This window comes from Corvus moneduloides, chromosome 14, assembly GCF_009650955.1.
Source record: "Corvus moneduloides isolate bCorMon1 chromosome 14, bCorMon1.pri, whole genome shotgun sequence".
In the NCBI taxonomy this organism is placed as follows: domain Eukaryota; kingdom Metazoa; phylum Chordata; class Aves; order Passeriformes; family Corvidae; genus Corvus; species Corvus moneduloides.
In genome coordinates, this window is record NC_045489.1 from 19796988 (window position 1) to 19811602 (window position 14615).

A 14615-nucleotide genomic window follows, 5' to 3' on the forward strand; every position below is an offset into this window, starting at 1 on the left:
CCCCGACGCGTTTCCGGCCGCGGGGCCGCCGGGAGCCCCGGAGCGGCGGGGCCCGAGCGCAGCCATGGCCGGCACCGGCGGCGGGCCCGCGCTGGAAACCGTGAGGGGGCACGGGGGATCGGGACTGGGGATGGGATCGGGAACGGCAGCGGGAGCGGGGGGACGCCGCTCGCTCCCTGACAGGAGGTGGAGCGGAGGGCCCGGGCTCTGCTCCCGGGGAGAAGCAGCCTCACGTTGTGCCCCGGGAGGGTGAGAGGGGGTATCAGGGGAAATTCCTTCGTGGAAAGGGCTGTCCAGCCCTGGCACAGCTGCCCGGGGCAGGGGCGGAGTGCCCACCCCTGGAGGGGTTTAAAAGCCGCGTGGATGTGGCGCCTGGGGACAGGGGTTAGGGTGGCCCGGTAGTGCTGGGGAATGGTTGGACTCGGTGGTCTTGGGGGGCTTTTCCAACCTAAATGATTCCGTGATTCCGTCACTCCCAAGCCTGGCTTAGCGGTAGGGCACCGTCCCGCGGGGTGGGGTGGCATCAGCATCAGCATCAGCATCAGCATCAGCACAAACCGAGTCGGGATGGCTCCAAGGGACACCCCGCTCTGCAGGTCGCCCTTGGCCACATCCCGGGGCTGGTGCCTCATGCCGGCAGTGGGAAACAGCCCGGATCCCTGTGCTCCCACCCTGGTGCTCCATCCCACCGGGCTTTCCCTCCGTTGCTGCACCTAAACCCCTCAGGTGTCACCCCCAGCCCACCCCGGGACACCGCGGGGCTTTCCCTGGCATGGAGTGGCCACGGTGTCCGTGGTCTGCAGGGAATGAGGCTGAGGACAGCAAGGAACCTTTTAGCTCAGTTTAATGGAGTTCAGGGTTTCGGGGTCATCCTGTGGGGAGCACCAGCAGGTGGAGGTCAGGACTAAGCTGGTTTAAAACTAGGTGGAATTCTGGAGTTTTCCCTCTTGTCTGAAGGTGTTTTGGTCCCACAGCAGCCCCAGAGGTGGCTCAGCCAGACTTCCCAGTTACTCTGGGAAGCTGAGCACAGGAACAGACCCTCACCCTTCAGGTGTCCCTGGCTCCAGGGAGGTTACAGCTCCTCTTCTCTTCCCGCTGGTGACAGATCCAGGCGGATGGGACGGACGGGAATTGTGTCACGTTTGTGCTGCACGACGAGGATCACACCCTGGGCAACTCCCTGCGCTACATGGTCATGAAGAAGTGAGTGTGGCCTCTGAGGGACCTCCATGCCCTGCTCTGACCTTCTCCTTCCTGATCCACGCCTCAGCTGTCGCTGGGATGAGGCAGACGATCCCAAATCCCCTCTGTGCACGCCCTTCAAGCCTTTGTGTCAGACATGGAACCCACCTGCTGCTCCTCCTTTTCTCTGTGCTGTGTCAGGACCTTGAGAGCACCAGCAGCCCCTAAAGGGCCTGACCAGCCTCTCCTGAGCCTCCACCCACACCCTCCCCTGCCCAGGAGCCCCAGTTAAGCTCAGCCCAGAGCTTTCAGCCCTTCCTGAGCTGCTGGAGGAGTAACTGGGTCATGGACTCCACTTGCTGTGGATTCCCCATCCCTGGCAGTGTCCCGGGCTGGGTTGGACGGGGCTTGGAGCAGCCTGGGACAGTGGAAGGTGTCCCTGCCCATGGCAGGGGTGGAATGAGATGGGCTTTAAGGTCCCTCTGATAAATCACTGTGACAACACAAAAGAAGCTGCTGGCCAGGACAGGGGCTCTTCCTGCTGGGGGCCAAAGCTCCAGCACCCAGCTCAGCTGGAGGGAGAGGCCTTGGGAACTCCTCCAGTGCCCTGGACCACTCAGCCTCTTCCACCCAGCAGAGCAGCAGCAGATTGGGTTACAGGGAGAATCCCAAGCACCCAGGATCCCACGTTTGGATCTGCAGGGCTGGCACTGCTCTGCTGTGGTGCCAGCACGGTGCCAGCTGTGTCTTTGCCCTGCAGAGCTCCAGCTCAGTTCAGGCGAGATGGGTGTGAGGGAATAAGGTCACACAGGGAGTTTCCCCTCACACAGGGAGTTTCCCCTCAGCACATCTCTCCCCTCAGTCATTCTAGAAATATCCAGAGCCCCAGCAGGTGTGGGGTGCCCCAAGCCTCTGACTTCCCCGGGATGTGCCGTGGATTGCCTGGGTTTCACTGCTCCCTCTCCTCTCTGCCCTCCCACAGCCCTGACGTGGAGTTCTGTGGCTACTGCATCACCCACCCCTCAGAAAGCAAGATCAACTTCAGGATCCAGACCAGAGGTGAGGCTGGGGCTGTCCCTCCATGTCTGGGGCCCTGTTCTCAGGCCAGCTTCCTACCAGGAGTCCATTAAATAAAGAAGAGCCCTTTCCCCTGCCCTCTGCCAGGCACTGCAGTGCTGAGCCCCTGTGCTGAGCCTCACAGGCTGCTCACAGAATTCTGCTCCAGCAGCTCTGCCTCCAGGCACCTGGGCTGGCTGGGAGCAGCCCTGGCACCCCGAGCTGTGGGGCTGGGGAGGTGGCACACACCTGGGGAGGTGAGGACTGCCCTTGGGAAGCCACCTCCCATGTCCCTAATCCATCTTTTCCTGCCTTTTCCCAAAGGGACCCTTCCTGCTGTGGAGCCATTCAGGAAAGGGCTGAACGACCTGATGGGAGTTTGCCAACACGTGCTCAACACCTTTGAGGTGAGACATTCCTGGGGGGCTCTGGGTCTGTTCTGACCCTTGGGCCATTCCAGGGGGGCTCCGGGTCTGTTCTGGCCCTTGGGCCATTCCAGGGGGGCTCTGGGTCTGTTCTGGCCCTTGGGCCATTCCAGGGGGGCTCCGGGTCTGTTCTGGCCCTTGGGCCATTCCTGGGGGGCTCCGGGTCTGTTCTGGCCCTTGGGCCATTCCTGGGGGGCTCCGGGTCTGTTCTGGCCCTTGGGCCATTCCTGGGGGGCTCCGGGTCTGTTCTGGCCCTTGGGCCATTCCAGGGGGGCTCCGGGTCTGTTCTGGCCCTTGGGCCATTCCTGGGGGGCTCGGGGTCTGTTCTCGCCCTTGATCCCAGAGAGGGGAGGCTGAGCCTGTGTTGGAGACACCTTTGGCAGGAGAACCTGGGAGTTTTTTGGGACAGGCTCTGCCTGATCCATGGCGTGGCCTGGCTCCCTTTCCCCCAGTCACTTCCAAAGGCACCTGGAGCTCTGGCAGAGCTTCCCAGGCTCCGGGCAGAGGAGTCCCAGCACAGCAGGGGGGTGGCTCTGTGCTCCACAAGTCACTCAGGGACATGTTGGTGACATTTGTCCTTTGCTCTTGTTTCAGAGGAGCATGAAGGAGTTCAGGGCACAGAAGGAGGAGGAGATGCAGTAGCCTTTGGGATGTCCATGGATGTGTAACCTCTGTGTGTTGAATTCCCTGTGTCCAAGGGAAGATTTTTTTTTGGTTGGTTTTTTTTTATGACTTCGATGCAAAATGTATTTTCTTTAATAATAAAGTTTATTAATTTAGATGCTGCAGAGCTGACACTGTGTCCTGCTCAGCACAGGGATGGAAGGTCATAGAACATGGACACAGATTGCTCCACAGATTGGGAAATTTATGGAAAATGGGCTGGTCTTGATATTCCTCAGTCTCTGTTTTCCTTGAAACCCATTTGTCTTTATGATTTATTTGCAAAACATTTACATTTCAGTGAAAGTTAAGCTAAAAAATCCACCCCGACACCTGGAAAATGTTTTAATTGCAGGTCTTGTCTCTTCTCCCCTTTTCCTCTCTCCATTTTTTTCCATGACAAGGTAGGAGGGGGAAAGAAGGAAAAGAGAGGGAAAAGAGAGCCGGAAAAACCAACAAAAAATGATCAAAAACTTGGTAAATACAACTTTTTCTGTAGTTTTTCTGAAAGTTTTGGCAAGAATGACTGTTGGAATGGAACCACATGGATTCACAGTCACATGGAATCACATGGATTGGAATCACAGACTGGTTTGGGTTGGGAGGGACCTTCACTCCCTCTCACGGCACCCTTGCCATGGCAGGGACACCTTCCACTATCCCAGGTTGCTCCAAGCTTTGTCCAACCTGGCCTTGAAAATTGCTGGAAAATCACCTGGGGAATGAATTATTGCCAATAATAAATCTGAGGAAGCTCTTTCTCATATTTTGGTTGGATCTAGTGGCTCTCCCAGCTGAGATTGGACCTTCTCCACTGCCTTTCCCACCTCCCCGTGACCACGAGCACGTCTCTGTCCCTCACAGGGATTTATCCAAGCTTTGGTTGGCTTTTACAGCTGGGAATTGTCGCTCTCCCTCTCCTCACCCCACACCCATCTCGAAGTGACCACACCAGCCTTCCTTCCCTTCCCACACACATCCCCACCTTCCACCCCGAGGCAAATGGCCAGAAGTCCCTTGGTTTTCCTGCAAGGAAATGAAGAATCCTGTGAGGATCTGAATCCCCTTCCCTCTCCTGCAGAGGCAGTCGCTGGGATCAGGGGCTGGGGTCGGAGCTGGGCCCGGGGAAATGCTCCAGCTCCTTCCAGGTGGGTTAGGACACGAAGGCAAAGCTGATTCAGGCCCAGCCAGGAAAAGCCTGGGGTGGGATCGGAGGGGTCCTGCTGTCCTGGCCCTGTGCCTTGTCCTCCACAGCGACAGGGGTTTAGGAAGAGCTGTACTTGTTGCTCAGGCGGGAGCTGCTCCGGTCCAGCCCCAGCTCCTGGCCCGTGGCTTTCCACTTCCCGACAGATCCCTTCTCATCGGTGGGGGTGATGCTCAGGGCCGGCCGCTGGCACCAGCAGCACAGGCACGACTGGGGAGACACGAGGGGGGAGAGGTCACACGTGTGGGATACGGGGAAAGAGGAGGAAATATTCCCAAATTCGTGCCGGCAGCTGTCCCCGCACAGTGCCACGCTGGGAATTGCTGAGCCTTGCTGGCCTGCAGCTCTGCTGGGTGTGGGTTTTCCAGGGTAGGGCTGGTGTGGATGGGAAATGAGGATACTGAAATTTGGGGCTTTTTTTGTAGTTGTGTGTTCTCATCATTGGGGGACAGAAAATACAGGTGGTGCTTAGCTGGGCTCAACTCCCACTCCATCCCATCCCAAACCATCCCATCTCCTTCCCTTTCTTTCTCAGGGCTTCACTACTCCTGGAAATTATCTACCAACATCTTGGGCTCAAAGTTTGGAGCAGCCCCTGGTCTGATGCTTTGTGGGGATGTTCCTGTTCCAGAATGACAGGGAGTTTTTGGCTTGTCCTAAATCCTGCTCTGGCAAAAGCCTCCCCCTAGCAGGGCACTGAGCTCTCATGTACTCGGAGCTGGGAAGAGAGGTACCTAACGGGGAAAATTTGGGATGAGGAATAAGATCAGCTTGTCCCCCTGGGCCTGGTGACCACAGCCAGGAGCTCTGGAGGGGTCATTCCTACCTGGAAGCAGTTCTTGAATTTCCGGCTGACGAAGTACAGAGCCACGGGGTTGATGCAGGAGTTGAGGGAGGCCATGTTGATCCCGAAATAATCCATCACCAGGAGGAAACTGAGGCGGGAAGGGAGAGAACAGATGTGTGAGAAGTTCACAGAGAACAGAGGGAATTTCCAAGCTGCCTGGCCTGGGATCCTGCGTCTGTGGAGGAGCAGTGACTGAGAGCAGAGCTGAGCACAAATCCATCCTTGCCTAAGAAAAACCACTTTTCCTTGTGAGGAGCATTCCCTGCGGAAGCCAAGAACACTGATTTCTCCTGGTGCTCCCGATGTTCCCAAACCCCAGCACAGCAGCAGCCCCTGGCCTGGGCTGGATTTTGGCTGGAAAGGTGGGAGGGGAGGGAGATGGACACCTCCCTCCTGGCACAAAGTGTGGAGCCCTCAGCCCTGCTGGGAGTGTTCCTGTGCCCAGGAGACCTCCTGAACCTCCAGCTTCACAGAGACATTCCAAACTTCAATTTAACCCTTCTCATGTCCCCCACCCTCTCTGTGCCCTTCAGGAGGGTGACGCCGTCTGGATGAGGAATTACTGAAAGCAGGAGTTGGAAGGCGGCTCCCCCACCTGCTCTGAGCCCAGCAGAGCCTGTGCTGGTCCCACTGGGGCTCCCCCAGGCCGGTGCCAGCTGTGGGGCCTCTACCTGAGCAGCTCGCAGCGGTTGGGGTCCATCTGGTCGTAGATGGTCTTCTTGAGGATGCGGCTGAGGTGCAGGGGCAGCCAGCAGAGCGCGAAGATCACCACCAGGCAGAACACGGTCTTGGCCACCTCCCGGCGCTGCCAGACAGGGGAGGGGGAAGATGAGCACTGGGGAGCAGGTCCCAAATCATGGAATCATGGTTTGGGTTGGAAGGGACCTCAAAGCTTGTCTCCTCCTGCCACAGGCAGGGACATCTTCCACCAGCCCGGGTTGCTCCTGGAGCCCGGCATCATCGGGTCCAGGCTGCAGAGAGGGAAAGGGCAGCAGCAGCTCCACGTGGGCCGGACCCCTCCCCACCATCGCTGCTGGGGGCTCGGCTGGGACGGTGTTCCCTGGGACATGGGGCCTCCTCCCTCCGCCCCTCGCACTGTTACGGAGGCAAGTGGCTGCTGTTCCTCAGGGAATCATTCCCAAAGCGTGGGAGGGGACAATGAACTCTTCCCTGCGCCCCTTGTCTGGGATTTGGCACATCCAGCCTTCGGTCCAGTTTGGTGTGGGCAGACATAATGACCAGGAGAGCTTTAACAGAGCTGGGCTGTGGCCAGAAGGGTTTGGGGTCATCCCCAAGGCTGGAGATCACGGAGCTGAAGGCCCTTCTCCCTGGTTTAATCCCTGCACCAACATGCCAAGATCTGCTGCGAGGCTTTGCCAGCTCGTCCTTCCCAGGGATGGCAGTGACCCCCCTCCAGCAGCTCTCCCTCCTCCTTGGGAATCCTGGGATTCCTCCCTGGTTCTCTCACCCGTTTCATGTGGTCGTTCAGAGCGATCCTCATCCCATTCCTCTTGCTCAGCATCTCGCAGGACATGAGGGTGTAGAAGATGCCTGTGCACACCAAGGGCAGGCAGAAATAGAAGCCAAAAAGCCACCAGTCCTTCACATCCCGGTAGAACTGCAGGGAAAGGGAGAGCAGCTGGAAAGGGGGAAAGGGCACGAGGGGGAACCGGGGCATGAGCTGGGGCTGGTGCTGCCTGTACAGACACTCAGGATGTGTGGCAGTGTCACACTCCTGCCCTAAGAGCTCTGCGGATTGTCCTCCCCCAAGGCCGGTGCACGGGTCTGACCTAAAGGTGTAAAGGCTGGTTTATAGAGAATTATAAAATTACAGAATTATACAATCATGGAATCATCAAGGCTGGAAAAGACCTCCAAGACCATCCAGTTCAACCTTTGCCCAAGCACCACTGTGCCCACGGAACCTCTGTCCCGTCATCACTCTTGGAGGAGCTCCTTGGTTTGGCACAGTGGGATAATCCCGACGGATAAAGGTCTTCACTCCCTTGCTCACAATGAAAATTGACACCCCAGTAAAAGGTGCCGCTCTTTGGCCTGCTGGGACAGCGTGGGAGGTTCTGAAGCCTCCTGAGATGCCTCATGAGCTGAGGTGGGTGGTGGAGCATGGCAGAGTTTCCTGTTCTCTGGCCCCACGTTCCGCACGACTCCGCCCCGCGTCACCACAATGCTGGGCTTGGCCTGACTCTGCTCTCCCAAGGCCAGAGCCCTCTCCAGAAGGATTTATCCCTGTAACCAAGCAGGGACGATCCCCAGCTGGTGGGATCCCTGTTCCCTGCATGGCTGTGGGGTGGGATGTGCATGTACCCTCATGGAGCGGGATTGGGAAGGGCACATACCCTCATAAAGCAGGATTGGAGTTGGGATTGGGATTGGGGTTGGGATTGGGATGCACACGTACCCTCATGAAGCAGGATTGGGGTTGGGGTTGGGATTGGGGTTGGGATTGGGATGCACACGTACCCTCATGAAGCAGGATTGGGGTTGGGGTTGGGATTGGGGTTGGGATTGGGATGCACACGTACCCTCATGAAGCAGGATTGGGGTTGGGGTTGGGACTGGGATGCACACGTACCCTCATGAAGCAGGATTCGGGTTGGGGTTGGGACTGGGATGCACATGTACCCTCATGAAGCGGGATTGGGGTTGGGGTTGGGACTGGGATGCACACGTACCCTCATGAAGCGGGATTGGGGTTGGGGTTGGGGTTGGGACTGGGATGCACACGTACCCTCATGAAGCAGGATTGGGGTTGGGGTTGGGGTTGGGATTGGGGTTGGGATTGGGGTTGGGATTGGGATGCACACGTACCCTCATGAAGCAGGATTGGGGTTGGGGTTGGGACTGGGATGCACACGTACCCTCATGAAGCGGGATTGGGGTTGGGGTTGGGACTGGGATGCACATGTACCCTCATGAAGCGGGATTGGGGTTGGGGTTGGGGTTGGGACTGGGATGCACACGTACCCTCATGAAGCGGGATTTCTGCTCCGAGGCCAGCATGCACACCCACAGGTGCTGCTCCCAGTAGCTCAGCTCCACCATGTCGAAGGCGATGGCCTCGGGCACTGCCAGCACGATGGCCACTGCCCAGATCAGCAGCACCTCCACAGCCTTCCACATGGGGATCCCAATGCCCTGGATCCGGCTCCAGGACGCCACTGCCCGGTACCTGCCCAAGGGTGGGAATGGGACGGGAAGAGCAGCCAGGGAGGGGAGGAGAAGGAGCAGATTAGCGCTGTCCCCAAAGGTCCTTTCCCTCACACCTTCCTCCTTCACCTCTGGACCTTCTTGAGTGGAACGGGAAGCAGGGGCTGGATGGATGGGATGGGATGGGATGGGATGGGATGGGATGGGATGGGATGGGATGGGATGGGGGCTGTCCTTGGCCAGCCTTGCCACCCTTCCCAGCACCCCACCCACACCACTATCCTCCCTCAGCCTTTCCCAGCAGGATTTCTACTCTGTCACTGGAGAGCTCCTGCTGGATTTCAGCTCCACGCGAGAGCAGCCTGTTCCCATCTTGGCACTGGCCTGGCAACGCGCTCCTGGCTCTGCCTTGGGTGGCAGCGAAGGGACGAGGCAGGCTGGGCAGGGGAGGCGTGGCTGTCGTGTCTCACCTGTCGATGCTGAGGGCACAGAGGCTGAGCACCGTGATGCCCACGGAGGCTTTCTGGATGAAGGGCACCAGCTTGCAGACCTGCACTCCGAAGGGCCAGTCCTTGGCCAGGAGCTGGGGAGGAACCACAGGTTACCAGGCTGCTTTGGGAATGTGTGGGGAGCCCACGGAGAGCAGGGGGAGCTCTCAGATGTTCCCACCACTGGGAAGGTGCCGTGGGCGCTCTCCCGTGGTTTGTTGGCACTGGGAAACTTTGGTTTCCCTGACTGGACACAGAGATGAAGGATGGTCCAGACACCAGCTCCTGACTCCAGACCCTGGGGGGTTTGGAATGGATCTGAGTCCTAAACTCCACACGGGGCTACTTTGGGTTGTTTTCAAAGGGAGAATGAAAGTCATGCTCTGACACAGCCAAAATCCAGCCTGGACAGCCCCAAAGCCATGTGTCCTGAGCCTTTTCCAGACCCTGACCTCTGAGCACGCTCACGTTCCTGACAGAGCCCAGGCTCTGCAGCCCCACGTTCAGCTGTGACAAGCAGAGGTGGGGACAACATGTCCTGAAGGCTGGAGAGATCCAGGCCACTCATTCATGAGGACAAGAATGAGCCTGAATTCTGTCCCTTTCTGTCCCCTGACCCCTGGGGCCCTTCCTGAGGTTACCCCAGAACCTTTCCAGCTCTTTCCTTCAGCCTCAGCAGCAGCGCAAATCATGGAATGCCAGAGGGGTTTCACAGGGACACCTTCCACTGTCCCAAGCTGCTCCCAGCCCCATCCAGCCCGGCCTCAGACACTTCCAGGGATCCAGGGGTGGCCACAGCTCAACCAAGAGCCCCACCCCAGCCGTGCCACGCGGACCCCACCTTGTAGACGTTGATGGGCAGCGTGATGAGGATGTAGAGCAGGTCGCCCAGCGCCAGGCTGGCGATGAGGACGTTGGGCCCGTTCCTCATGCACTTGTTCTTGTAGATGATGCGCAGCAGCGTGGAGTTGCCGATGATGCCCACGACAAAGATGGTGCAGGACACGATGGTGTTGATGTACTTGAAGACGTGGCGGATGTCCGCGGGCTTGGTGCACACGGGCAGCAGCGCCGGCTCCGAGGGGACGCTGCCGGGGCTGCTCTCTGAGAGGTTGGACAGCGGGACGCCCCGGAAGAGGCCGGGCTGGACCAGGCTGTAGGCCTGCTCCTGGCTGAGCACCTCGAGGGGCACGGGGCTCTCCTGGAAGGCCCGTGGGGTCTGGCTGTGTGTCCCCGAGAAGAGGCAGATGAGGAAAACGGCCAGAGCGGTGGGAGCTGGGATTGGTCCCGCTGAGCAGCGGGGGGCAGGAGTCCTCATGGTGCTTGTGGAATGTCCCTGGGGCCTTGCAGGGATCTGCCAGGGGAGAAAGGGAGCAGGGAGAGACATTGTTTAGCAGAGAAGGAGGGATGGGAAATCAGAGAGTAGAAAAGTTGTTCAGCCGGGAAAGGAGGAGGCTGAGGGCAGACCTCGCTGGGGCCTGGAACCTCCTCCTGAGGGGCAGCTCCAATCTCTGTTCCCTGTGAGCAGGGACAGGCCCCAGGGAACGGCTGGAGCTGTGCCAGGGCAGGGTTAGGTTGGATATCAGGAAAGGTTCTTCCCCAGAGGGTGCTGGGCACTGCCCAGGCTCCCCAGGGAATGGGCACGGCTCCGAGGCTGCCAGAGCTCCAGGAGCGTTTGGACAGCGCTGCCAGGGATGCCCAGGGTGGGGTTGTTGGGGTGTCTGGGCAGGGCCAGGAGCTGGGCTGGATGATCCCTGTGGGTCCCTTCCAACCTGGGGTACTCTGTGTTACGGTTCAATTCTATTTCTGAGTTGCTGGAGAGCTCCATCATCCCAGCACACAGAAACGATGCCAGATCGGATCCCATCAGGTCAGAGCTGCTGACCCTGAGGGGGGAATTAGTGCTGCTAAATTTAAACAGCTCAGTGGAACAAACTGGAAGGAGAACAAACGGCCCCTTGTGCCTCTGACAGGCCCTGCCCCTGAGGGCACCTGCCTGTGCTCGGAGAGTGCTGGAAGGTGACTGCATCTCCTGCTCCTGTGGCCAATCCCAATCTCCTCCTCTGCCCATCCCTCTCCTCACTTAGAATCTCAGAATCCCAGAATCATTAACATTGGAAAAGCCTTCCAGGATCATCGAGTCCAAGCTGTGCCCGATGCCCACCTTGTCACCAGCCCAGAGCTCTGAGTGCCACCTCCTTGGACACCTCCAGGGATGGGCACTCCAAACCTCCTTGGGCAGCCCCTGCCAAACCCTGACCACCCTTTCCATGAGGAAATTCCTGCTGCTGTCCACCCTGAGCTTCCCCTGGCCCAGCCTGAGGCCGTTCCCTCTCCTCCTGTCCCTGCTCCCTGGGAGCAGACCCCGACCTCCCCAGCTGTCCCCTCCTGTCAGAGAGTTGTAGGGTTTCGTTTTGGGTCATTTCGTTCCTGGCAGGTTGAGGATGCAGTTTTGGGGCACATCTGGGCAGTTCTGCAGTCCCACCTCGGGGTCCACAGAACCAGCAGGACTTTTCCAGTTCGTTCCATGGGGAAACTGGAGCCGGTCCCAGGGGCTGCCCCTGCCGAGGGAAGACTCAGCACAGTCCTGCAGGGAGCCCTGATGGGAAAACACTGCAGGGCTTTTTCCAGCAATGCCGTATTGATACCTGACATGTCACCCCGATTTATGCGCAGCAGCTCAGCCCCTCCTTCCCCATCCCCATCCCCATTAACTGCACCCCTTCCTCCCCACATCCCCCGTGCCCGCTCGGCTCCGTGCTCAGGGGTATAAATCTCCCGGGGCTCTTTCCAGCCCTGGCTGCTGGCACAGGAAAAGCTCTCCAGGGCTGGAACACCAATAAATATGCCCGGGGTGGGTTTGCTTGGCTCGGCTCTGACGGCGCTTCCAGGCAGGAGGAGCCTGGAGAAGGCTGAGGGTGGCCGTGGCACCGGCCTGGGGGCTGTGGGTTTGAGGAAGAGGTTTCTGGATGATCCAGGCTTGGAAATGAGCCCGGAGAAGGAGTGGGAGAGGGCAGCGAGCTCCAGTCTGTTCCTCAGACAGGGATAAGTCCGGGGGATCCTGGCTGGAGTGAGTGGGGAGCGCTTTTGTCAAACTGTGAAACTTCCCAGCTCTGAAGGCAGAAGCCATTGCTGGACTGGGAACCGGAGCCTTTGCGAGAGTCCCGGGGGTTTCCCCGCTCCAGAGGAGCAAGTGAGGCAGGGATCAGGGAGCCTGATGGGGACTGGGGACTCGAGCTCTGCTCTGACTCCTCCAGGCAGAGCTGGGAGGGATCTGATCCCACACCCGCTGCATCCCGGGATCCGATCCCAAACCCGCTGCATCCCGGGATCTGATCCCAAACCCGCTGCATCCCGGGATCTGATCCCAAACCCGCTGCATCCCGGGATCCGATCCCAAACCTGCTGCATCCCGGGATCTGATCCCAGGACCATCCACCCCGGGCTGTAGCAGGGTTCTCCCTGCTCACGGCAAGGGGAAACCCGGGCCCAGCACTGCTCCCAGCCCGGGGAGAGGTGGCCAGGCCAGCCAGGAGCCCCCAGCTCCGCCCGCAGCTCCTGCGGACACAGCGCTGCCTCTCCCGGGCCTCGGGCTCGGTGGAAGTGCCTGGGCTGGGCTGGGAAGGGGGGAAGAAAGGGAGGGAGAGAATGGATAAAAACCCCAAAGGATCACAAAGCTGGACACAAATCCCTGCTCTGACCCGTTCCAGGGATTTCAGACTTGCTCAACTCCCCCGCCCCCTTGTCCCCCCAGCCGCAGCAGGGACAGGGGTCCCCCGGGCTGTCCTGACCTCTCCTCCCCGCCGTGCCCACAGGGTTGCAGCTCTTAGGAGAGGGCAGATCCAGCTCAGAATTCCTGCCTGAGGTCCCTGGGGGCTCACAGGGACCAGCTGTGGCTGGAGGACAGCGCTGGCACTGGCAGAGGCTGCCAGAGCACCCCCGTCAGTGGCGCCCAGAGCCCCCCACAGCCCTGGGCTGTTTTATCTGCCCAGCCTGACCTCAGAGCTCTGGGAAAGACAAATGCAGAAGCATCAAAGCCCTGGGGCTTGGCAGAGGAGCTCATGTGAGGGAGGATCACAGGACACGACTCCTGCCCGGCCGCTCCGCGGCGCAGCTGCGAAGCACCGGAGAAGCAAAACCCCATCTCGCCTTTCTCCCCATCTTGCCTTAAACTTCATCAAATCTTTTACTAAATCCGAAATTTAGGCAAAGAGAAACACAATTTTCTCCTGTCCAGCTGCCCATTTACTCCTTGCTCTTCCCATCTTGGAGTGTTGGAAGCACAGCCCTTCCTCAGCTGAGGGAAACTGAGGCACGGGAGCATCAAGAACTTGCTGAGATGGGAAACCAATCCCAGCACGGCTTAACCCCAGGTCCTCTGAGCTCTGCTTGTGTCGCTGATCCTTCAGGGAGGTGACCTTGTGCCTGGAGGGACCATCCCCATCCCACCTGCCCGGCCGAGCTGCTGCTGTCGGAGAATTGCTCTCACCCATCCCAGCAGGGATTTTAACTGTGCCGAGCCCAAATCGCAGCTGAGCCCGCTGGAATCCTGACACGGACCTCGGGGAGTGACTCCCAGAGAGAAAACAAGACTGAAAACTGTCACCACAGCCCTACAGAGCCTGATCCTGCCCAAAAGGTGCCGTGTGTGGGCTGGGGATCCCTCTTCCCTGGGAGCCCAGGAGAGCCCAGGGCAGCACCCTCACCTCCGGCAGCCTCTCCCTCCATCCTCCACCTCCTCCTCCTCTCCCTCCCTTCCAGAGCACCTCCACCTTGCCACACTCATCTCTCCAGACACCAAACACAGCTTTTCTGTGGATAAATATTGCAGCAAAATCTCTGCGGATGGAGGAGAGGAGGGCGAGAGGTGACAGCAGCACATCCCGCTGCTCCCTGCCCTGAGCCCAGCCTGCTCCAGGAGAAGAAGGAGTTTCCACCAGAGCTGTGCTGGATTTCTCCTCTCCCTGCCCACATCCTGGACTTTGTCCAAGCACCGTGGTCCCTTCAAGGCCTTCCCCAGAGGGGGCTGTAAACCCTGCAAAAAACTCACCCTGGCACAAGAAATCGTTTTGTTTGCAGATGAATGCACGGAACAGCAGAGCTTTCCGCTGGAGTCGTTACCTTCCTGGTGACCATGGAATTTGGGTGCTCCTGGGAGCTGTTCCTTCCCCCTCACAGCTCCGGGATGCTGGGCATGTCCTGGGAGATCTGCAGAGGTTTGGATCCTGGAGGTGGCTTTTGTGTGGGGGCTGGGGCTGCGGGGAATGCTCCTTCCTCCCGTGCCTCCTGCAGTGGGAGGTTTTATAGGACACCCCAGGGCTCCCCCAGCACAGCCCCTGCGACCAATGGCTGAGGGTGGGATGGGGATGGAGGAGGGAAAAGCAGGAGGAACACGGGATAGCTCTGGGAAGGAGTGAAAATAATAAACAAATAGAGCTGGACAGGGGGTGGCACCGTCTGCTGTGTGAGTGACGGGATCCTCTCATCTCAAGATTTGTTCAAAGTTGCTGATGAGAACTGGACCAGCCTGGCTTTCCTCAGAGGTCAAGGTTTGGAAATAGGGTAGAAATCATCTGTATTGG

General features: G+C 58.9%; 2 protein-coding genes across 3 annotated transcripts; one reads left to right on the forward strand and one right to left on the reverse strand.

The window, feature by feature from the left end:
- The first annotated feature begins 24 nt into the window (after positions 1-24).
- On the forward strand, positions 25-4092 carry LOC116450815 (DNA-directed RNA polymerases I and III subunit RPAC2-like). The gene is made up of 5 exons (XM_032123634.1): positions 25-100; positions 1106-1203; positions 2165-2241; positions 2563-2645; positions 3258-4092. Exons 1-5 carry the CDS (start codon positions 65-67, stop codon positions 3303-3305), a joined length of 342 nt encoding a protein of 113 aa, XP_031979525.1. The 5' UTR covers positions 25-64; the 3' UTR covers positions 3306-4092.
- Positions 3511-14327, reverse strand: LOC116450814 (endothelin receptor type B-like). Of its 2 annotated transcripts, none has more exons than XM_032123632.1 (8): positions 14155-14327; positions 9875-10387; positions 9016-9128; positions 8363-8567; positions 6846-6995; positions 6049-6182; positions 5357-5465; positions 3511-4740 (listed from the first exon to the last, which is right to left on the reverse strand). In XM_032123632.1, exons 1-8 carry the CDS (start codon positions 14167-14169, stop codon positions 4591-4593), a joined length of 1389 nt encoding a protein of 462 aa, XP_031979523.1. In that variant the 5' UTR covers positions 14170-14327; the 3' UTR covers positions 3511-4590. The 2 variants fall into 2 exon arrangements, with proteins under 2 accessions (XP_031979523.1, XP_031979524.1); XM_032123633.1 differs by having other exon boundaries at positions 14084-14327.
- Positions 14328-14615: the final 288 nt, after the last annotated feature.